Below are 23,773 nucleotides of genomic sequence, written 5' to 3'. Positions count from 1 at the left end.
TACAACTTAAATATGTAAAAATCCAAGAAATATGAAAAAACTGCATTAGAGCCATCAATCGTCACATTGTAGAACATTATACAAATACCATATTCCTTTGAATTATAAATAAATAAATAATAATAAAAAAAGGCCTTGAATGTCTGAATACTCAATAGGAACGTGACTGACTGCCCGAGAAACAACGAACCAAAACGTTACTGCCCAGCCTCAAATCATCAATGACATACAAGCAACCATTTTCAACAAAGAGTCATTAGTGTAGATTCCTGAGGAATTCGAACAGAAGCTTTTACAATTTCAGTGTTTCGTTATTTTGAAATAAGTGCCACATTTTACTATCATTTGTATTTACAGCACATATTAACTTAATGTACAGTATATAGTACAAGGTTTGTGGACTACAAAAAGACAATGAGTTTTTTTTAAATGTGTTTTTTGTTGTAACAATTCACTTTGTCTCTACTGATCAATGACTGCAGGTAATATAACTATTGATTTACTGTAACTACTGTTAGAATACATGTCTTAGATAGTGTAAACATTAACACTGCAGTTCCCATGAATCAATGTTATCAGCATCAGTTACTGCAGTGCAATCCATGTTGATTACAATGCCACACATGCACTGTATACAACTCGTGGAAATACTGTAGTTTGGAGCTAATCCCTCTTACCGTAAATTTAATCAAAAGACAATGGATTACTGAATCACAAGTATCACATTTAACTGAATTACACCGTCTGCCTACACCTTGAAGATATTGAGCTACTGGACAAGGACCTTTGGTAAGCAACATTATTTGAGATGCAACACATACCATCCTTTCCCCATGTGTTAAATATAGAAAATCTCAATTCATCAATACAAAAAACAGATTATAGCTTTGTTTACAGTACACTTCCCTGTGAAAGTTGAAACATTATAAAAACCAGTGACCCTAAATTATTTTCTCCTGTTGTGTGAAACTGCACATCACTAGTACATAGTTCTTACATTCTTGTAACAAGTCTCCATGCAAAAATTGAAATTTGTTACAAGAAGGTATTAATTAATGCTATACTAGAATGCATTATTCCATAACAACCATAAGAACACTAGAGAAATTACAGAGCTCGCCCAGTTCCTAGTACTGTATTTTGAAACCAGGACCAGAGGACACAGTCTGAAATGAAGCGGAGATAGACTTAGAACAAAAGGGCAGAACACATCTTTTCTCAGAGTGGCGAGGGTATGGGTTACCTACTGTAGCCATGTTGTTGATGCTGAATTGTTAGGATCCTTTATGGCTCAGCTCCAGGACTAAGAACCGGGCAAGCTCTGTAATTGCTCGAGTTTTCTTATGTTATTATGGAATAATTAATGCAAGCGTATCAAAAAACAAAATCAGATAATGAACATCTCCTTCCTACAATTGCAGTTAAGTTGCTAGTTTTAGGGTGTCACAATTGTATTTGTAAATTTGCTTTTACACAAAATTATAATCCATCAGGAAATGTTCCCTAATTCTTATAATACAATTACAAAAACAAAATAATTCATTGCACTGCAGTACCTACAGAAACTTTTAGTAAAAAAAGGCTAGATCACACATTTCTTCCCTAGTTTGGTTGATAGATTTACTGTAGATTTCAATCTAGCCTAATGGCTGACACTGACAGCTACTGTAAACATAACAATGCATGATTACTGTACAGTGGTGACACTCATGTAGTATTAATAGTTTTAAAACAAATTTCATAAATACAGTATATAAAGGAAATGGTGTGTGTGTTATTTAAACTGCAGTACAATTCTTTTGAAATGAACTGTACCTTGTACTGATCAACACGGTTGTTATATTTTGCTGAAGCAGTTAGTGAACTTCACAGCTTTTTTTTTTTTTTTTTTTTTTTAAAGCAGAGTGGTGTTATGACTGCTCAGACGGAAAGTTGATGGAGAAGGATAAGCTGTACAAGGTCAGAATCATTCTGCTTATCAAGGTAAATCAAACACTTGGGAGATGGAATGCAACTGTCTTCAGGGAGCTGAGGCAAGTAAACAGATCTGCTGTCAGCACTATCACTTAAAACAAAACTTGCAGAATGTTTCTAATTCAGATCAGCAGATTTCCATTTACTGCAATTGTCAATTTATAGAAAGAAGTTCCCAATTAGCTTTTGTTCCACCAACATTACATAGTCTGCATACTACACATACAATGTTCTTATTTTGAAATTGTTTTAAGTGTGTTTACAGTACAAAACTAATGATGGAGTAAAATACTGTGTTGGGATTTTTACTTGGAGTGGGCCATCTTGTCTTTCAGGGTTAGAAAAATATGCATCATTTAATTTGTGGACTTGAAGAACCAGTAGTACAAGAAACCAGTCTGAAAAGGAGAACAGCGTCGGGGTGTGTGTGGCACAGAATACAGACACTGAATTTGAGAACTTGGTGCAGATCCCATGTGAAATGCTGAAAATAACTGCACACCTGTTTGAGATCTGTTCACAAGCAGGCAGATACTTCCTTGAGTTCACAGAACACAGAATACTGCTCCTCTTCTAATCATTGTCCAAAGAGAGCCCTACATGCTAGTGGAGTGGAGTCACCACACAAAACTGTTTCAAGGTGTCCAACCTGAAAGCTTTTCTGTTACTCCAGTAACAGTACTCCGGAGTCAGACTAGGGCTGTGTTTGAAGGTTTGTTCGTTACCCAGGAATTCAAAAGGTAGTTCTAAACCTTCGAAGGTCCGTCAGGCGGCATTCACACACTGTTTTTTCTTTTTTTTCCTCTCTGTTAACAGAAACCATTTGACAATGTGTGAATACTACAAATCACATGCTTGGAACTGTGACTGTTAAATAAAGCTTTGTTTTGCCTATATCAACTGCAGTTCTTTTAGTTGGCTGCAGTAAGGTGCTGCTGCAATGCAAGCTTACTGTATATATCACAAGCAGCATCACTTACATGTACATTAACAACGTGTATTCTTTTGTTTTGTAATTACATTTTTATTAAACAAGTTTATAAAAAAGGCAAGTATTGAAGAGAGCAAACACTGTCGTCGCCCGCCCCTCCCCCCAAACACACACACACACACCCCTCCCTCACATGGGCCTTAAATTATTATTAAGTCATTGAATATATAAATAAATATCAAGATAACAGTAAGTCCTTGATTGTATTTGCAGTCCCTCCACATCAGTAGGGTGGCAGCTTTAGCTCCATTTACTTTGGCTGAAGACTTTCCCAGAAAAATAATGTCTAAGAACAGCTGCAGCCAATGTCGCTTGGAGAGCTGATGAGGAGGTAGCCAGCGCTGGACAATCATTTTCTTTGCAGCCGTCATGCCTGACAACCACAGCTTGCGTTCTTTCTCAGAAAGAGGAAACCTGGAGTCATCATTCAAGAGAAAGAAGGCAGTGTCCTGTGGGAAATGTCTCCCGATAAGAGAAGCAAGGGTGTCAGCTACCTGTTCCCAAAAACTCTGCACATCCAGACAGTCCCACAGCACGGTGTATCAAGGTTCAAATTAAGTTAGGGCCCCAAGAAACCCCATATGTTTTCAATGCAGATCTTACAAAATAAAAGAAAAGAGTAGTATTGAGAATGTTAAAATAAGAAACAAGGTCCTGGAACTCTAGGATAGCCTCATGACCTGCGACATCATCTAACACTGTTTGCGAACTATACGCAATTATGGGGCCAAAGAGCAGACAGCACTTTCTATAAGTGAGACCAGAGAACAATAAATCTTGTAGTGTAATGGGTGATGTTAATTCCTGCTCTATTTCTTTCCATGAAGAATGCACAGCTGAGTTAATCCAATAGCTTAGTGCCCGTAATTGAAAAGACCAGTGGTATAACAAAGTTTGGGCAAGCCCAACCGCCTTGTGGCTTGTTATGTTGTAATACAGACCATTTAATACGAGGGAGTTTGCCATTCCAGACAAACATTCTCACCAAAGAGTTGCATTTTAACCAATAGTTCCCCAAAAGAGGCAGCTAATAAAATGGATATGCGGGAGGATATTAATTTTTAATCCAGGCAATACGGGCAGGAACTGATGCTGGTAGTAATGTCTATCTGCTTTTTTTTTTTAAGTACATTCGTATAATTATTTTTGGCAATTGCAGAAATGGAGGGATGTATCTCAATACCCAGATAGGTCACTTAGTGCGCAATCGGAATGATGGGAGGGATATTACTTCTGCCTGCCTCAGCATTGAGTAAAATTAAAATCGATTTTGACCAGTTAATTTTATAACCCGATATTACACCAAAATCTTCAAAAATGTTAAGTACATTCTGAAGACCGCATTGCAAATCAGACACATATAAAAGCATGTCATCAGTGTATAAATGAGATAGAATCAAATAAGCAGTGTGGAGTAGTGGTTAGGGCTCTGGACTCTTGACCGGAGGGTTGTGGGTTCAATCCCCAGCAGGGGACACTGCTGCTGTACCCTTGAGCAAGGTACTTTATCTAGATTGCTCCAGTAAAAACCCAACTGTATAAATGGGTATTTGTATGTAAAATAATGTAATATCTGTATAATGTGAAATAATGTATAATGTGATATCTTGTAACAGTTGTAAGTCGCTCTGGATAAGGGCGTCTGCTAAGAAATAAATAATAATAATAATAATAATAATAAAATTTGGACTGAAAGCGAATCTCTTCAAAAAACACACTATAAATACTGCCATTCCAAATGATCAAAAGCTTTTTCAGCATCAAGAAATAATACCCACTGGGTGATTTCATTTTCCCAGCTTCAGCAATAACGTGCAGTAAGCGACAAATATTACCAGAAGCTAATCGACCCTTAATAAAATCAGTTTGATCAGGCTTAATTAGACTATTAATAACCTTCTCCAAACAAAGTGTAGTTACTCAAGCATACATTTTTATATCCGTGTTTATTATAGCTCACACATTCATGAAGGTCCTTCCTTGGCTGGTATTGGGAGCACTGTAATTAACGCGGTATTACAATCTCGATGGAAGCAGCCTTTTGCAAGGGCAGAATTTATGGTGTAGCCAGATAGGGCCCAGTATATGCCACAATGTTAAATACAACTCAACTGGTAAACCATCAATTCCAGGACAGATTTCACAGCTTGATACAATTCGTCAAATGAAATTGGGGAGTCCAGCTGCTCAGCCTCCTCTGGAGAGATATTGGGGAGGTTCAAGTTTTGCAAGAAAGCTTGACATGAGTCAGGAGAGGACAGTTTCTTGGAAGCGTACAAATTATCAAAAAACCTTGTAAACATTTCGTTAATATCTTTTGGCTTGGAAATAAGACCCTTTACAAGGCAGTTAATCAATTGGATTTGAGTCTACTTTCCTGACGTTTTAAAGTTAGAGCAAGTAGATTGCCATCAAAATAATACTTATGTTTAGTGATATGCGTAAGAAACTCAACTCGCTGTCTTAATAAGTTGTTCAATTCCGCCTTTAAATTTAAGTTCGACATCTCTACTGCAGTTAGATTTCAGAGTAGGGTGGGAATTGAGTAATTTAGTGCGAGTATTCGAGCTTTAAAAATTTTGAGTACTCAAACCTAATGCCAGACAATATTACTCTGCATATGTGCCACAAAAATTACCACGGTAACACTATTACCGCCGCGGTTATACTCATACCTGAAACCGCTGCCGGCAGTCATTATGACGGTACATTTTAAACAACATCAATATTAAAATGAAAGACAACTATCTGAAGCAACTCAAACATTTTATTCAAGCACATCATATCAAACATTTGCACAGTCGAAACACCATTTAAATGAACAATTAGAGCAATGGCGTCTAGATGACATGGTCCACGCCCAACAGAGGCTCACACACACACCCACACTACCAAAACTAGTGGTATGGTCCCACCCTGGAACAATACAGATAACGTGAATGCAAAGGACCAGATGAAACAAGTGTCTGCCAACCTGAACTGACCGGGTCGCTGCAATATATTGTACTTGCATTATATTATTTAAATTTTTGAGTACTCGGGTAATAAATTAGTGCTTGAGTAATTATAATTATTTTGAGTACTCTAAACCACCCCTATTTCAGAGCCTGTTCCAGTTTACTGCAACTCAGCTCTAACTGGGAGATCAAATGCAGTTTAGATTTCTTTAAATGAGAGGAAAACCAAACCATACAGTCACGCACAAAACCTTTGACCACGGCCCAAACCAGCGCTGGATCCGACACCAAATCCTTGTTAATATTAATAAATTCTGTCAGTTTTGTTTTAAGCTGTGAGAGAAATGCATGGTTCTGGAGAAGCGTAGTATTGAACCTCCACCTGGATGGTTTGACCTGAATAGTAGATAAGTTAAATACAGTTAAAATTGCATTATGATCTGAGAGACAGCGAGGGAGAAACACTACATTCCACTCCGAAAAGTTTCTCAGGGGAGGAAAGGATATAATCAATCCTTGAAAATGTTTTATGGTGTGGTGAAAAATATGTATAGTCCCTGGCAGTTGGATTCTGTGCACGCCATAGAACAATCAAATTTAGATCCTCATTTTGAGGCTCAAGTTTGTGCGTTAGTGATACAAATGTTGGATCTATCTACAATCAAAGCATGTGTTCATATGAGCCCCAATAACCAGCGCATACTTTGTCAACGACAATAACTCTGTGGTAAGCCATGGAAAGAACACAGGGTCAAATATGGTGGGTGCATACATACTAACATACGGCACATGTTTACCTTGAATGGAGGCCCAGCAGAAAGTCAATCTGCTAGTTTTTCATCAGTATTAACACTCCCTTTGTTTGTGAGCCATCCCCAGAAGCAACAATTAGTTTATAACAATTATTTTGAAGTCAGAGTGTATCCTTGGGCATTAAATGTGTCTCCTGTAGTAACACTACATCACTAATTTTACCTGTGCAGGAGATCCAGGACCCGTGCACATTTATGTGGCGAATTCAACCCTCTAACATTAAGAGACAATACCAGAATATTAGCCATTATCAAAATCACCCCCGAGCACAGTGACAGAAACTAAAATATTCAAACCCAGGCACAGCATGAGTTGAGAGTTTCCAAGCATGTAAAAGTGCCAAGACATTTAAGATCACACAAGAAAAAAAACAAAGGCCCATATATCTACCCCCACTGCCCCCCCCCCCCCCCACCTCCCACCTCCCACCTCCCAAATTCCCCCTGCTATTGCAAACATCCGCGACGAGCACAAAGCAACGTCAAGTATTAAAAACCTGCACCCCACTAAAAATGAAATAGCAAGTATAAGATAACCATCCCTTTTAGCTAATACAGTAGGTGAAGCAGCGCAATGAAGAAAGGAATTATATGACCTTAGAGAAGATTACATATCTTATAAATGTTGCGTTTGTCACTTCAACAGTGCCGTAACAGCTCCCTTTGCTCCAGAATAACACAGGTAGTAATACAGCCAAAGCAAAAAAGGAGCATTAAGGGAGCTGTAGTATTATCTTTAAAAAAAGTAATTAATTTTTTTAAAAAAAACTCTAATCTCTGCTTTGGAATCGCACAAATAACAATAAAACAAAAGCACAAAAGAAATAACAAGACCTGTAGTATTGTAATATTAACAGAACATGAACACAGTACTCAACTTTTTTTTTTTTTAAATAACACGATTACTAATTTAGCGAGAACAAACAGAGTTATATTACCAGTAATGTTGTGTTATTAATAAACAAGACTATAGATAAACTGGTTGCATTCAGAGTAAAAGAAGTGGTACTGTTAAAGCAGAAAACAGAAAATAAAGTTACAGGACCTGTAGAATTATGGCATTGATTAACAAGCAAGTACTATACAATACCAGTCCCCTTTTGAGTCCAAGATAGCACGATTGATCATGCTGCAAATGCAGAAGGAACATTACATGTCTCTCAGAGACAGTAGGTTGAAACAGTTGGACAGACTTTCTAGCACATGTCACCAGCACCAAGGAATCCAATCCAGACAAAAAGTTCTCCACTTCTCCAGGGGAATCAAAACTTCTCACCCATATGAGAGACCTTCAAGATTGTAAATTAAAATAAGTAAATTAAAAAGGATTCCATGCTCTTCTGTCGAAGTTTGGCTGTTGACCAAAGCAAACAATGTCACTCTGGCTGCCTTTATAAACTGCGACAACCTAAAATCGGACTATTACATAGGTTGCTGCTACTGGATAACGAAATGAAGCAGCGCTTCTTCATCGTGAGGGAGATGTTGAATTCATTACTTACATATCACATGCACTAAGCCTTTTCAGTAAGCAGCCTACTCTACTGCATCTTCTATGGATTCTGAGTTTTAACAATTACTGTTGGCTTGCAGTCCTTGTTGAATTGGCTCAAACGATTTAAGTTTTCATCTCTCCTGACAGTAAATAGGTACTGTACTGCAAGGCCCTGTTCACACTACTGTGTTGGCCCAGGGCTGCCTCAGATTTTGGTCTGCAATCCCATTCACATTTGCGGTTTAAGGCGCCTTTTGTGCGTTCACATATGTAACTGAAAAGCACTGGGCCGCCTTAAATCGCGAGTGTGAACAGGGTCTAACTGAGTTTGAGGTGGCTAGCATGCAATAGTAGTAGCGTCCTTCTGATAACAGGAATTTCAACAAGGGACGCAGGGGTGAAATTCATGAACAGACTACGAGAGAGAAAAAAAATCAAAGGGTCACAATGCAGGGACAAATGAGACTGAAGCAAGCACATCACCACCCAGATGTGTGTAGTTTTTTCAATTCAATATCTTTACCTTAAAAGTAAAGGTGGCAAACATGATCATAGCAGTGTAAAAAGCAAACGACTTTCTACTGCTGGCTTGAACAAAAAAAAAAAAAAAGATTAAAATTGTTCACAGAACTACACGTTAATCTTATTTAGTAACAAATGTATTTTGAAAAAACAAAATGAAATTGAGCCACACACCATAACCTTTTTCTTCCCACCCTGTCTGTAGAAAACACCCAGCGCTGGGTGTTTTCTACAGACAGGGTGGGAAGAAAAAGGTTATGGTGTGTGGCTCAATTTCATTTTGTTTTTTCAAAATACATTTGTTACTAAATAAGATTAACGTGTAGTTCTGTGAACAATTCTAAATTCAATGTCACTATAATTGTAGTACACAGTATACAACTCCCTTACAACAAGTGCAATAAAAAACAGCTCATGTTTGAAATGGTACAGTATGTTAAATATATTTCTGTACTTTTTTTTGTATTGCTTTCATATTCTGTATGGCCAAATCTTATCGTACTAAGAAACCTTTTCCCATGTAATGAATGCCTCTAGAATATGTATTAATGGAAAAGCAAGTTACAGCAAGATATTGGTGAGAGGAAGAGATCGCAGGTTTATTTACAAAAGATAACTTGCATACCTAATAGAGATGGTCAGCATTTATGGATGGATGTGATAAGGATGAATGCAAGGTTTCACACACAGTAATGGAACTCCACAGCAGGTGTGGCTAAGTCTTGATTTGTCAACAGTGCAAGCACCTTATCCAAAGGCTATTTTCCCATATATTTGTATTATTGATCATGTAGAATTGCTTTAAAAACACTGAAGCCCTTGCTGAGCTGTACTGCACACAGAAAAATACTAGTACGGCAACACTATACAACATATACTGTAGTAAAAAGACGAGCTTTCTTTAGGTCTGTCTATGATACAGCTCTAAAATATTTCAATGATTGAGAACAAATCTGGTTCATGGACCTTTTTACCAGTATGTTAACATTTTAACACAGTTTCAAAAGGCTACAAATCACTTGTAGCAGTGGAATTGTATAAATAAGATAACAAAAAGGGTATTGGTGTAGCATTTTACTGGAAACACCTGAAGTATTGATATTTTCATCTCAGGTGACACCAAGCAAAAATCCTTAAAACATTATGATCTACTATACATTTAAAAGTCAAGGATCTAATGCAATATATTGCAAGGTCTACATTCTCATCTAAAATGGCTGGCTTGTCGTGAGCTACAGTAACAGAAAACACTTTCCCAGTAATATGGAGGGGGTCCCTTGAGAAGCCATTAGGTTTCCCGTGGTATAGGGACTGCTGTTCAGTGCAAGTCAGAGTAATAAAAATGGAACCTTACAATCATGGTGTGGGTTAAAAGTCCATTTCCTTCTTCAGTAAAGAAAATAATGAGAAACAACATCCCTACAGTATACCCATATGAAGGCATAATACATAACAATATTATCAACAGACTGTATTACGTTTCAAGCAAACTGTCTCTGTGGGGGGTTATGTAAGTCTTGACCTCTACAGCAAAGTATTTCACTGCTTGAATTCCATTAAAAATGATGTTTGTGTTTGTGTCCAAAGCCATTAAGAAAATGTTAAATAACATCCCATTCAACACTGTGCCTACCATTGTAATTTATGTTTGTTTATTTGTTTGTCTAAAAGTCAAGAAGTGCTAGAAAGCCTACACCAATAGGGGCAGGGGAAGCAAGCAGGTCTACTGTGTTACGGCTAACAAATATAAACTATACAAAGAAATTAATTAAGAAAACTCAGAAGCTCTTACCACAGTAGCAATTCAGTGTCCTTGTTGTACAGTACACCAGCATAGTCAACGAAAAACTGAATGATCTGATCAGTTGTCTTTAGAACAAATATGATACCCTCGTTACAGTCTATGTGCAATCCTTACAGAGGTTTGTGCCTCTGTTCTGTAAAACACAGCATACAGTAAATATACGGCTACATACAGTAGGCAGTTCTGGTCTTCTTTTCCAGTGTAAGACCGGGACTTTGCCTAAAAGGGTTTGGTGTTTGGTATTTTTCCACCAGCGTGATTATTCTGAAAGTTATCGTATTCCTGGATGGCATTCTGAACTACCTGTGCAAGTAGATTACTGAATACATGACTAAATAAATATCAGTCATTGTGGATTTTGTTTTTTTTCACATATTTGTTGCTAGAATTCAATTATTTATTAAATTCACAATAAGAACACCAAGGTAAGAAACAGTAAGGAGCTAGCATGTCAAGCAAATAAGGATACAAGGATATAAAAGGAAATGTAAAAATACATTACAAAAAGGCTACTGTAAAAAGTATTGGACAATTAAATGATACTTTCTATAGTCTTTGCCAGTTGCCACATACCATTTTCCCCAACAGTGCAAAGTATTGTAACACACATCCTATTTCTACCCTGTGACAGCACAAGGACTGCCGCTACAATGACAGATACTTATCTTAGCCACATACTCAGCAAGGTAATGTAGCAACTCTGCTCTATTTAAAGATACATGTGTCAGGAAGTGGTATGTAATGTGGTTTACATTTAAATCACTCAATACAATTTCTCTTGGTGCTGTACTACACATTTCTATCTCTTCATGCTGTAAGGCAACTTACTACAATGCAGCACTAATTTTCTGGAAGACAGTCCAGTATCTGGTTTTTAATGTTGTTTACTGTAGCAAAATCATGGTTTGCCTACATTTAAACTAACTGAAGTAAATAAAATAATTCATGCACACGATTGCCGTACCAGCACTGCTGTACAAACTTGTACTTTTAAATAGCTTTTTATGGCCCCCTTTCTTCATACCCCAACAGTCTTGGCAGGTTCCATTTCTACAGCAAAAGTCACAAGAGTTTTTGCCTGTGGCACTTTGCAGCAGCCTACAGTATAGTATGTGAGAGCTAACTAAAAGGCAAAGACTCATAAATCTTTACACAAGAGTGTTATCTCAAACTACTGAACCTTACGGCTAGAGCTGGCAGAGTGGAGAAGTAACAAATTTCTTATCCATACTATATAGAATTTTAACAACAGTGAACACATTCAGAATTAAACACTACAAATACAGTAAATGCTACGTATTCAAAATGGCATTTCCTGCCTGTAAGTATAAGAATAAGAACAGCATAGAATTAATATTGGTACAAGCAAGTTATAAGCATGACATATCTTCATTTTAAAATGCCCTTTTAAAGGGAATCAATCAATCATTCTAAATACTGGCGGGTCTCCTACTGTATGGCAATTTCCTAGCACAGTCAAGACAGCACATACAGTAGGAAGTCTTAATTAAAATTAAAAGCAAATGCTGCACACACCTTAAGGTGCTGGATTAAATCTGAAGATCAATGTAAGAGACCTGTCAAAAAATAATAAAAAAAAAAAACTTTCCTACACCCCATTTACACAAGCCACTTTAAATCCAGCTTTGAGGAGGTTTAGCTCTTTTTTTTGTAGTGTAAATGCAGCCGTCCTAATCCCAACTCTACTATAAACGCATAAGAACATAAGAAAATTTACAAACAAGAGGAGGCCATTCGGTAGCAGCTTCTTGAAGGATCCCAGGGTGTCAGCTTCTACAACATTACTGGGGAGTTGGTTCCAGACCCTCACAATTCTCTGTGTAAAAAAGTGCCTCCTATTTTCTGTTCTGAATGCCCCTTTATCTAAACTCCATTGTGACCCCTGGTCCTTGTTTCTTTTTTCAGGTCGAAAAAGTCGACATTGTCAATACCTTTTAGAATTTTGAATGCTTGAATCAGATCGCCGCGTAGTCTTCTTTGTTCAAGACTGAATAGATTCAATTCTGTTAGCCTGTCTGCATACGACATGCCTTTTAAACCCTGGATAATTCTGGTCGCACTTCTTTGCACTCTTTCTAGAGCAGCAATATCCTTTTTGTAACGAGGTGACCTGAACACAATATTCTAGATGCGGTCTTACTAATGCATTGTAAAGTTAACATTACTTCCCTTGATTTAAATTCAACACTTTTCACAATATATCCAAGCATCTTGTTGGCCTTTTTTATAGCTTCCCCACATTGTCTAGATGAGGACATTTCTGAGTCAACATAAACTCCTAGATCTTTTTCATAGATTCCTTCTTCAATTTCAGTATCTCCCATATGATATTTATAATGCACACTTTTATTGCCTGCGTGCAGTACCTTACACTTTTCTCTATTAAATGTCATTTGCAATGTGTCTACCCAGTTCTGAATGCATTTTGAATGACCTTTGCTGCTGCAGCAGTGTTTGCCACTCCTCCTACTTTTGTGTCGTCTGTAAATTTAACAAGTTTGCTTATTATACCAGAATCTATACCAGCATCTGTCCCCAAGGCCCGTTGTGAGCAACTCCCCCAGTGTCAGCGTCACTCAGCCATCTTCTTGCGAACAGGACGCATAAACACAATGCCGCGGACAAGACAGGCCAGAGCGATCAGAGTCGGTGGTCAGAATATATATATATATTTTTTAAATCATCTACTTTCACACATGCACAGGATCCTGGACATTTCTCTTGGTAACTGCTAATAAGAGTACTCACACGAAAAGTATGTTTGTCAGATAACATGACATGGAAACAGAGTACAAACAAAATAATACAGTTGTGTATATATATATATATATATATATATATATATATATATATATATATATATATATATTCTGACTACACCATTAAATCAAATTGATATTAAAAAATTCAATACGTTAATAAAAAAAATTGGGCTTTACAAGCAAAACATTATGCTTCCAAGTTTGCAGCAAAGAAAAAAACTGCTGATTGGTTACTGGTGAATGCACATTCTCTTTATTGAATTTTCTGTATTAAAATACTTGTCTTAAATTAAAAATGTTATCCTGTGTTAAAAAAAAACAAAAAACTGTTTGATTAATGTTGTTATCTGAGAAAGTAAAATTAATATAAAACCTACTTTAATGCATAGAAGTGCAGGTGCCATGTATACAGATTATACAGACTGAAATTTGTACTCCTGCATGGTCTCTGCTTTTTCTAGGCCCTCCAGTTGTAGTTAATCAGAAAGAAAACACATGTAATACAATATGTTTGTTAGTGATCAAATAAGGGCCATGTTAACTATAAAAAGGATTTAAATAATTTGTAAACTCAGGAAATCACAATGCACATCTGTATTAACTTTTTGTCCTGTGTACAATGCACGCACATACCGGTTCAGAGACAGCTTAGAGTGCTGCACAACTGTAAACGGGTGGCTCAAATAATAAAAAATATTTTAATCTAATCAACCCTAAGCCAGCTCAGGTCTGAGTTTTACCGGAAGTGTAAACACACAAACACACAAACACAGAAAATGTTTAAACTGAAAAAGGTGAGTTTTTGGTTAGTGGGTTTAGCAAGCCAAATGAAAGTCACCAGAGGAGTCTGATACTGTCCTACCGGGACAACACGGAATGTTCATGTTTGGATATTCGTTCATAATTTAAATATTCGTTTGGATAGTCGTTCATTTTCAAAAAGTAATAAAAGCTATTCTATTGCCCAGAATGCAGACAGAGACATCAGGGGCAGGGGGGCGTGTGTGTGTGCCTTTATTTTACAGCAAGACATTACAATATGTAACACATTAAATTAGAAAAACATCCCAGGGGTAAAGTAGGCCTTGCATTACCTCAGTGAATTAACTACAAAACAAAGGAAGCCAAAAAGCAGATCAAGTTAAACGTTGTTTTGTTTACTGCTGAATAAATAGTACAAAATGTTGACACCGCATTTTATTTATTTTTTTCCTTTTTTTTTTATTCCTTACTAATGCCGTTTCTTTGCAGTAAACAGTGGCCATAGACACGTTTTCATAAAGTAATAACAAGAGGTTTACTTGTGCCTTTGTGTGTATCTGAACAAGCAAACGAAAACTGAAATTTAACTTTAAAGATTTAAAATAAAACAAAACGTGAAAATGTCAGTGTAAAATGAAAGGGGGAAAAACTCACTGTTTTGGTTTTCGTTTATTACATTCCACATAACAGTCGCAACAGAAACTGACTGCCTCCCATAGATATCACTATGTGTGTGCACTCGCATAATCTGGTTTGTTTACTTTTTGTTGTATAAAACTTTTAAATTAGAGGCTCAAAAGCTGCTGTGTTGTTGATCATGTTTTATATATTTAATAATGTATATAATTTGTATATATATATATATATATACAAATGATATCTCACATATCACACAGAGCTCTTTTTCATTTGCCATTTTTCAATCTGATGCACAGCTTCTGGTGAGGTGGTAAATAAGTGCTAGGTATTTTTGTAATTTCTAGTGAATATGAACATCTGATTTCTGCATCCGAATACATGTCAAAAAATATTTGTTAGAATATTCGTATATTCGTCCCAGCACTATACTCCCCAATGCTTTTTTCCTGTGTACTTGCTTCAAAATAGGGCTTCTTGCGTTTCAGAGATTAAAAACACATGGGTTAAATGCGTAAAGTTTTAGCATAACTCCAAATGCATGGGACTGCAATCAATTTTACAGAAATATGCTAAGCACTGCAAGCATATACAGTAAAGTACAGTGGTAGTTTTTTTTTTTTTTTTTAATTATATACAGTACCATGGTAGGCTACCTATTACTAAATACAGTATCAGCAGTCAATTGTACAGATTATTTTAAAAGGTCAGTTGTAAATGAATAAAGCAATGCAGTAATAATCAAACAGTAAGGCAGATCAAATTAAACTACATTAATTGGTTAAAAAAAAGCTACCTTGGTGATTTGTTTCCAATACAGAAGGATATAATATTGCAAATCAATTCAAGTAAATGCAGTGTACAAGTACAACACACAGAATAATTCTCTCATTACTGTATTTCACAATACCAAATCCTGTTCAGCTATATCACAAGATGCAAGTAATAAATTTCACATCTTGTTTAGTGATATTGCTGCATTATCTGATGAAATTCTGACAGTTACTTTATAAACCACAGATACAAAGCATAAAGAAAACAATTTATTTTTACCTTTGCGTAATGCACTTAACGCAGGCAGCTGTAAAAGGTATCACTCATGCGAAATGTAATTGTGGTATATTTATCTGAGGAAGGAGGCCAAACTGCCACACCATGACAAAGCTCAAATCTCTTATCAGCTTTGACTGATGGGCTCAGCAGGGAACAACCAACCCTGAACATATGCATATGTGAACAAGAATACGGTTACTGAAAGTGCAACTGAAAATCACATGAAATAGGACAAGGGAGCTCATCAGCCGTTTCCATTTCACAACCAGGACATGATACTGTATTTACATACTGATTAACACAGTAAACATTTTGTAAATAATCCATATATTTTCTGGGGGGAATTTCCGTACAAAACTATCCCACATACAGTACACTATGGAAGGTCCTGATTATCTCAGATCTACTGTACGTTAACAAATTACTTAATTAGCCTTTTGTCAGATTAAACCAAAATGAATATGAAAGGTCTACTGTGTAGTTCTGCAAGTCACTAAACGTTTTCACGATGTAGAGTGAAAAGAAAACAGACAGGCTTGATCAGTGCAAAAGGGCCCAAGTTTTGAACGTGAAACCTTAAAGTAGTAAGTGAAAAACCTTTTTTTTTTTTTTTTTTTTTACATTTGATAATTTCTTCAAAATATATTTTCAATTCATCCTTAAAAAAAGTATTTTATGTATTAAATCAATTACAAAGTATACAACCTTAATTTATACTTGTTATTAACGCAAAAAAAAGTAGTATAGCATCAAATTATTTAACTAATCTACATTCAAAATTAACAATATAATATATAAAACTGTCAAACGATTGTATGGACAACAGGTGGTAATTCAGAATCTGTTTCAATGCTTAGAGATCACAATGTGTCATTCACTTTGACCAATGCTGTGCAAAGCATAAAAACAAAACAAAAAAAAAACATACCCAAATTTAGGAAAAGACTGGTTGGCGGTAACCTACCCAAAACTATTAGTCCAAGATACGAAAACAGTTACCAATTTAAAACAGCTTCAGCACAGGCACCGCTAGACTTCCGATGTGCTGATTGATTGTTAGATGCTCATCACATCTCCATCAGACTGCTGATCAATAACTGTCTGGCACCCATTCAATTCACATTGAAATATTTTCAGAAGCTCTTCTCAACAGCATAAATGTCTCCTGCATATTTTGTAACACAAAATACCCCCACCATGATTTTGACAGCTGGCAGAAAGTCAAAACTAAATAAAGACCTGCTCTGTCACTTGTATTATATTGCTATTTTTGAAGCGAAAACTGAAAACAAAACATTGATGAGACATCAGCTTTGAAATGGAAAAAAAAAAGCTAGCCCATTTTTCACATTACTAAACATAATGCCCATTTACTGAGCTTATGACACACTTGGTTTATTCCTCATTTAAGAGTCTGTGCCAAGAGGCGTGTGACTGACTCATAAATGTTACTGCGTTATAATCACCCTTTTCAGACCCATTAAACAATGGAACACCCTTTTAAAAATAATCTTCTCCACCTTTCTTACACTTACATGTTTGTGATATACAGTACCCCAGCCTTAAGAACAAGATTAGAGCTATCATGAAAAAGATCAGCACCATGACATGCATTATATGTACAAATGTAAAACGGGCAAGCATCTCCATACTGTATATCCCCAGATTCAGAAAGACCGAACCTGTGCAACATGATGTTCTAGCCTAGTTTCATCACTAATATAAAGCGTGACATACTGTATGTGTAGCATGCAGCCCACCAGTTCAACTATATCCCTGTGTGGTCCCCAGCCCGGGGTTGACAAACAGCCAGTATTCAGTAAACAGTTTCTATTTTACTGAACTGCTTTTACAGTATCAACTTGTTTTTATCAAAAAGTACCAACTGCCGTTTACAATGATTAGTCCCGTCCCCCCCCCCCACCACCACGAGAACTACTAATAGACGTAAGGAACTTTGGATCACTACAGCTGGGATTACCCTGGTGCTTCATTAAACTCTTACAGACCTAAACTAGAGTTCCAGGCCAACTTCCAAATACAGACCAGCTCTAATTCTAGGGTAAATTAGCAGACAATACTGTAATATACACGGTAGGTTATGTGTGTATGTATGTATGTATGTATATCTATATATATAAAAAACTATTAATATTGTGAGCAACCAATGTGTAATATGCAGTAAAATCATCAAGTGTTATCTTTCAATCTTAAGATGGAGACAATGAAGGTTGAGTAATTTCTTAACATCACATAACCCAAAATGCATATATCACACAAAAAGGGCACTATTTCATAAACAAGGTTGTTTGTATTTAACATAATAAAATGTATTTGCTCAAAACTACTAAAACATGTGGGTGTACACTGCAGCTACTAAAAAAAGCCCTGCACTACTCACTTTTCCATTGTTTTCTACTGTGCAAACATGAAAAAATGGATATAGTGTAGATGCATTTGTAAATCCTCACCACAAGCAATTCATCATGCTACACATCTGCATCTGTTTACACTACTGTATCCAGTTCACTGCTGTTGTAATAATGTAACTTTGTGTACAACATGTAAATGTTACTGTATGTAAAAAACAGGTATTTAAGAAAATAATTACAGCAGGGTCTCACTATTGTTCATCCTTTGCATAAACATAAATAAAGCTTCATCCAGAATTAAAGAGTTATTGGACCGGCACACGTGTCAACCAATACAGATTCAGTCATACAAGCACAGAACAGCATTTTTCTACTATGAAATACAATCAAATTCACTTTGCATGCATGTCATAAGGAAAACAAAGCAACATTATCCTCAACAGTGTCTAAATTCATATTTAAAATGTTCAGAAACATAATATTCTGTGTGCGCGCAGGACTAAAGTTTCAGACAATCTTTTTCAAACCATGTTACTACAATATTGACTATAAAAGCCTATTAAAATATCCTCTTGATTCAACTTGTTTAGATAACTTCACAAATAAATACACAGCATGAACCACATGCAGACATTTACAACATAAAACTGTTTGCAATAGTATCCTTTTAACACTGAACACAAATCCAATACTCAAACTGATTTATTATGGACAGTATTTATACAGAAAAATAAATGATTAACCATTCAAAAAAGGCAAATTTCAGCAGATAAATTTCCCTAAAGGGCAGCCTTTAGAAACCACAAATCATATTTACATACTACGCAAAAATAACTGCTAACTTTACCTGCATATAAAAGTATCACAAGATGCAACAGCCAGGTTTCGTATATTTTAATAAAAAAAATGTCAAAGTCAAATTCACACCACCATCCTGTAGCTAACAAAACCCTTTACATACAGTACCTGCAGTTTGGAGGCGGATCCAGAGTAATTTCAGCTAGCTCCTTCTGAATTCTATGAGAAAATGAGAAAAAAAGACACTGAGCATTTAAAGTATTTAGGGAATAACACTGCCCTCTACCACCATGCAGTTAAATGCAAGGCAGGCTGTGCCTTCAGTAAAGCTAACATGGCTGCTTCCTCTTTGTTCTCAGAGGCATAACCCAAATCCCTTAACAGGAAAACTTTGCAGCATTTCATTCTCCCTTTCTCTTCACCAAGCAATGCCACTTTCACCACCAGCAGATAGCCCTCATTAAAAGGCTCCTAACAGATCTGCAATTTGCAGGTTATAGTCACTTTTGGCACAAAAGATTTTCTTCTAAAGCTTATATGCAAATGAGACAGAAAGGGAGGGGGTTGTACTGGCATATTTGACAAGGACTTTAAACCAGTACTACAATGCTGTTACTGAAGCATTATTAACAAGATATAGATAACTGAAAAGAAAGTTGTTGTTTTTTTTGTGAAGATTTTAAGTGTTTTCTCTTTCTGACAGATTCTACCATATATATATATATATATATATATATATATATATATATATATATATATTTTTTTTTTTTTTTTTTTTTTTAAGGTATACATTTCTGAATATTCAAGGATGTGTAATTTTAAATCTGTTTATAAGTTCAACTTTTTTCACACATAATCAAATTAATTATAGTACGTTTTGAATATTCTATTTAAATTTTTGGTTAAACTGAAGAGGGCATGGTTCAAGATGTCTTTATTAAACAAATGAGATATTCTTGTGAAATGACAATTTACAAATTCAAGCTATAAGGCTGAAGACATGATTCTTTGAAGCTACTACTTCAATGCAGCAGTTTGTGGCAACACCTGTTCACTGCTCCTGTAATATCATACCTTGTGTTTTGTGAATTAGTTTAACTTTTAGTTTCCAGTTTTATCTATCAGACTGATTAAGCGGATAAAAATGATCCAACGTCTACACAGTAATACTTATTCTTTTTGAAGTACAGCACCAAATGTTTAAAATCTGGCTATTAAAAAGTGTCTGTCAGTTCACATATTTCAGGTGAACTGAGAACACATTTTAATTAAAACAAAAAAATGGAACTTTTCATATAATCTATTTCATTACTAATATTTAGAATAAGCAAATATTGAATTTAAAAGAACTGTTCTTTCATTATTGCTGTGTAGTATGAAACCAAAAAAAAACATATTGACATGGACATAGAGTAAAGGAGAGGCTACTGTAGTTCTGTTTTGTTTCCTTTTACAGTTAAGAAAAGATGGTCAAGTTGAGAGAGTGGAGTGAAAGTTATGGGTTTACTAAATAGGCTTTACCTTTTAGCACTGGTCGACAATTTAGCTGTAGTTTTACTGGACAATTTGGTACTTTTCTTTTGCTGCTGGGCTGCTGTCGGCTGTTTTCTCTCCTCTTGTTCTTCTGGTTCTGGTGCTGGCGGGTCCCTCTGATCCGCATCCGAGCTGCCACTGCTGGTGCTCGGACTTTCATCATCTGATCTTTGTCTGTCACTGGACATTATCCCCCCTGAACAACAGGAAAATAGTTTCTTAACTTTGGAAGGTGATGATCCCTGCACTGAAGACCCCAGTTGATTTTCTTCAATCAGTCTGCTTCAATGTTTCCTGCCCTGCCTGAAAATGCTTAACAATAAACGCTATTTTATGTTATTACTTATACATTGCCTGTGGCTTTATTTGTTCTATGATGAACTTCATAAAACCAAAGAAATGCCCTGAAAGTAAGGAATCATTTGTACTTCAATAGCAGACAGTGCTGGTGATGTGTATGGTGATTTGCTAACCACTGAATGTGTTGTGTCCACCCAGATTTACTGATTTTGAAACTTTAGTATTCTTTTATTTTGTTCGAAAATAGATTGCAGCAATGTTTAGTGTTAAACAGTAACGATGTGCTGCATTTAAAGGCACTTTGCACCTCATTTCGCAAATCTAGGTATACTTCAGTCTAGTGTCTTATTGCAAGGACAAACGACGCAAGTACGTTTGCAAAAGATGATTAGTAAATGTAAATAAACATCCAGTTCGTTGTGTCTAATCACTGTGACTCAAAACTCAACCGTCAATAAATAAAACACCTTGTAAATATTTACTCTAGATACCGTGCATTTGCATCGGTGACAGTAATGTAGTATACTTGCACATGCTAGCAAAACACTGCTAAATCGTTTTGCATTTAGACATTGTTAATTATATTAAGGCTAATGGACTTTTCGACCGAAAGCGCTTACTCTGATATTTAAAAAAAAAAAAAAGAAAAAAAAGAAAAAAACACGGCTATTTTATTTACAGCGCCAGCAACACACACAAAAATAGTCAGACGAGTAGGGAGCTGCAAGGAAAGCATAATTGCACCTTTTCACACAGCAAACGAGGGACAAAATAAAACCTTTTTATGTTTCGCTCACTTTGAGGACAGCACGTAATTTTACCAGCGAATAACAAAATATAACTGAAGTAATTTCCTGCAGACTGGGAGCAAAGTGAAATGTGCAGACCCGAGCTTTAAATCCTTTGTAGGACGAAGAGGTTTGTTATGGTAGGAGGCACTCCAGTATGAGCATGGTGTACCAACTGATGCGTGAAGTCAGTTTCCAGCTACCTCTCTCTATCGTCAGCTGCTAAAAACACTAAGAAAGAACGATCTTTCTCACCCTACTCCGGACTCTTCCTATACCTGAAAGCTTCTTCTTTACCTTTCGTGCGGTCCTGTCCTGATCTGGGGTTGTTAGTAGTAGTAAAAATCCTGTGGAAATGGAGCCGGGAAGACGACAGGCTCCGGCCGAGCTATGAACATTGGAGAATCGGAAGGAGAGGAGGCACTGTAATACAGGCTTGGATGCTGCAGGTGGCGCTGCACGGCGAACGAGTCTCCGGACTCAGAGCAGAGCTGTGTGAGACAGGAGGGGGTGGCTCTTCTACATTACTCCCTCCGTAGGACAATGGGAAAAAGAGCAGACTCAGCCATAAACTGCTGCGCGTTCCTTCAGCACTGGGAACCATGCGCGCACACAAAACATTAAAAACAGGAGGTCACTGGATAGAAACCCGGTCCATACAAATTAAGGCAGATAATGGTAGAGCAGGCTGGCTCTCAAAAGGCAAGTGTTCAGGGAGTTCAGCAGTTCGCGGTATAGTGATTCTAAACTGAGTTAGGTATATGAAACATGGACCCGATCTAAATTTGGATCCTTGTTTTCTTAATATAACTTGGTACGGGTCGTTAATTTTTTTGTTTGTTTAGCTATATATTATTGTCCCCTGAAAAGAACGATTCCCTTCCAAACGGCAGCTGTGTGTCGCTGGATCCGTTCCTTTAGCATCAGTCAATCGAAAAAGTTAAATGTAGTGTACACTTAATGATCAGTAAACGCTGATCGAAGTGAAAACGTTTGCTAATGTATTACGTTTCTACTAGATCTACAATAATGTTGTTACACAATACGTAATAAAAAAAAAAAAACATGACATTACACAACACAGTTGTCAAAGCATCAGAAACCATATGACCAATATTTAATTTTAACATTCGTTCCTGTAATAAACATATATAAAAGTTGTGAAGCTAGCAATGAGCTACCAAAATACTTTACCATAATGACTTTACTCTGTGTATGGAGCCAGCAATTCCATCACTTTCATGTACTGCCCCTCTTTTCTGACTGCTAAGCCCTGACCGCTCTTGGTTGCCCTGTCACGCTGCTTTCTCTGATATGTGTCTCCAGGTTAGCCCATTGTTTCATTACTTCCTCGACTACAATTGAAATAAAAAGTATATGCTTGTTATAACCTATGCTGCACAAAATCCACGTGTTTATGTATGCTAGCAGTTCATAATTTCATGTTTTATAATACATCGCATTCATGCCCAAGTCCTCGGCAATGTCTTTCCATATGTTTTCTTTCTTTTTTTAAAAAAATTCTTGGTAATCTTTGTCGTTTTTATCATAAAGTAATTTTTGTTTGGAGACACAGACAACTAGTTTTTCAATTTTGTTCAGAGAACTGCAAGAATCCACGTGTCTTCGCAGTAGTTTTTCATTGGTCAATGTAATTTTTAACGCCCGTCAAATCGGATCAAATCAAACTTGTTTCGATTCCAAAATTGACGCATAACCGTCGTACGACAATTAAAGACTCAGTGTGCAAGGTGAAATAGCCGAGGTGCATTCAATTAGGTAAACTTTGGCAACGAACTGTGTTAGCTTTGAACAAGGCTAGTTGAAGGGTTTACTGAACATTTCAAATATGCAACACATCCTAAAATCCGAAAGCAAAAGGGCCAGATTAGCTATTTTAAAACTGTAATTCATATTTTTTTCTTTCTAAGTAAACAGACCCTTATCATCATCATCATCATCATCATCATCATAATAATAAATGCATACATATTTTATCAATTTTATTGAAAAATACCCATATTTTATCAATAAGTCACATTATAATATTAAACATACCCTAGTAACTTTTTCGTCTTCTTTTTTTTTTTTGTCATATAAATTAACAAAACTTGTCCATCCCCAGAGTCAAAGAAATGTTGACCCAGCTGTCGCCATTATTGTTTTACGCAAACTACCTCTTCACAGTCTTCG

At 36.4% G+C, this 23,773-nt stretch overlaps 1 protein-coding gene across 2 annotated transcripts in view; it reads right to left on the bottom strand.

Moving 5' to 3' along the window:
* Positions 1-22,078, bottom strand: part of ube2e3 (ubiquitin-conjugating enzyme E2E 3 (UBC4/5 homolog, yeast)) — a 29,609-nt gene extending 7,531 nt beyond the window's left edge. Inside the window, exons 1-3 of one of the 2 annotated variants that reach the window (XM_034002134.3) lie at positions 21,859-22,078; positions 20,481-20,688; positions 19,128-19,178 (exon numbers count right to left, since the gene is read on the bottom strand). In XM_034002134.3, the coding sequence (XP_033858025.1) occupies positions 19,128-19,178; positions 20,481-20,680 (251 nt within the window). In that variant the 5' untranslated portion in view covers positions 20,681-20,688; positions 21,859-22,078. The remainder of the gene's footprint in view (positions 1-19,127; positions 19,179-20,480; positions 20,689-21,858) is intronic. The other variant, XM_034002124.3, reaches the window with a different exon arrangement.
* Positions 22,079-23,773: the final 1,695 nt, after the last annotated feature.

The sequence above is a fragment of the Acipenser ruthenus genome, chromosome 10 (assembly GCF_902713425.1).
Source record: "Acipenser ruthenus chromosome 10, fAciRut3.2 maternal haplotype, whole genome shotgun sequence".
Classification (NCBI taxonomy): Eukaryota; Metazoa; Chordata; class Actinopteri; order Acipenseriformes; family Acipenseridae; genus Acipenser; species Acipenser ruthenus.
Note: the sequence above shows the minus strand (reverse complement) of the source record. Positions and strands in the feature narration are given on the sequence as shown.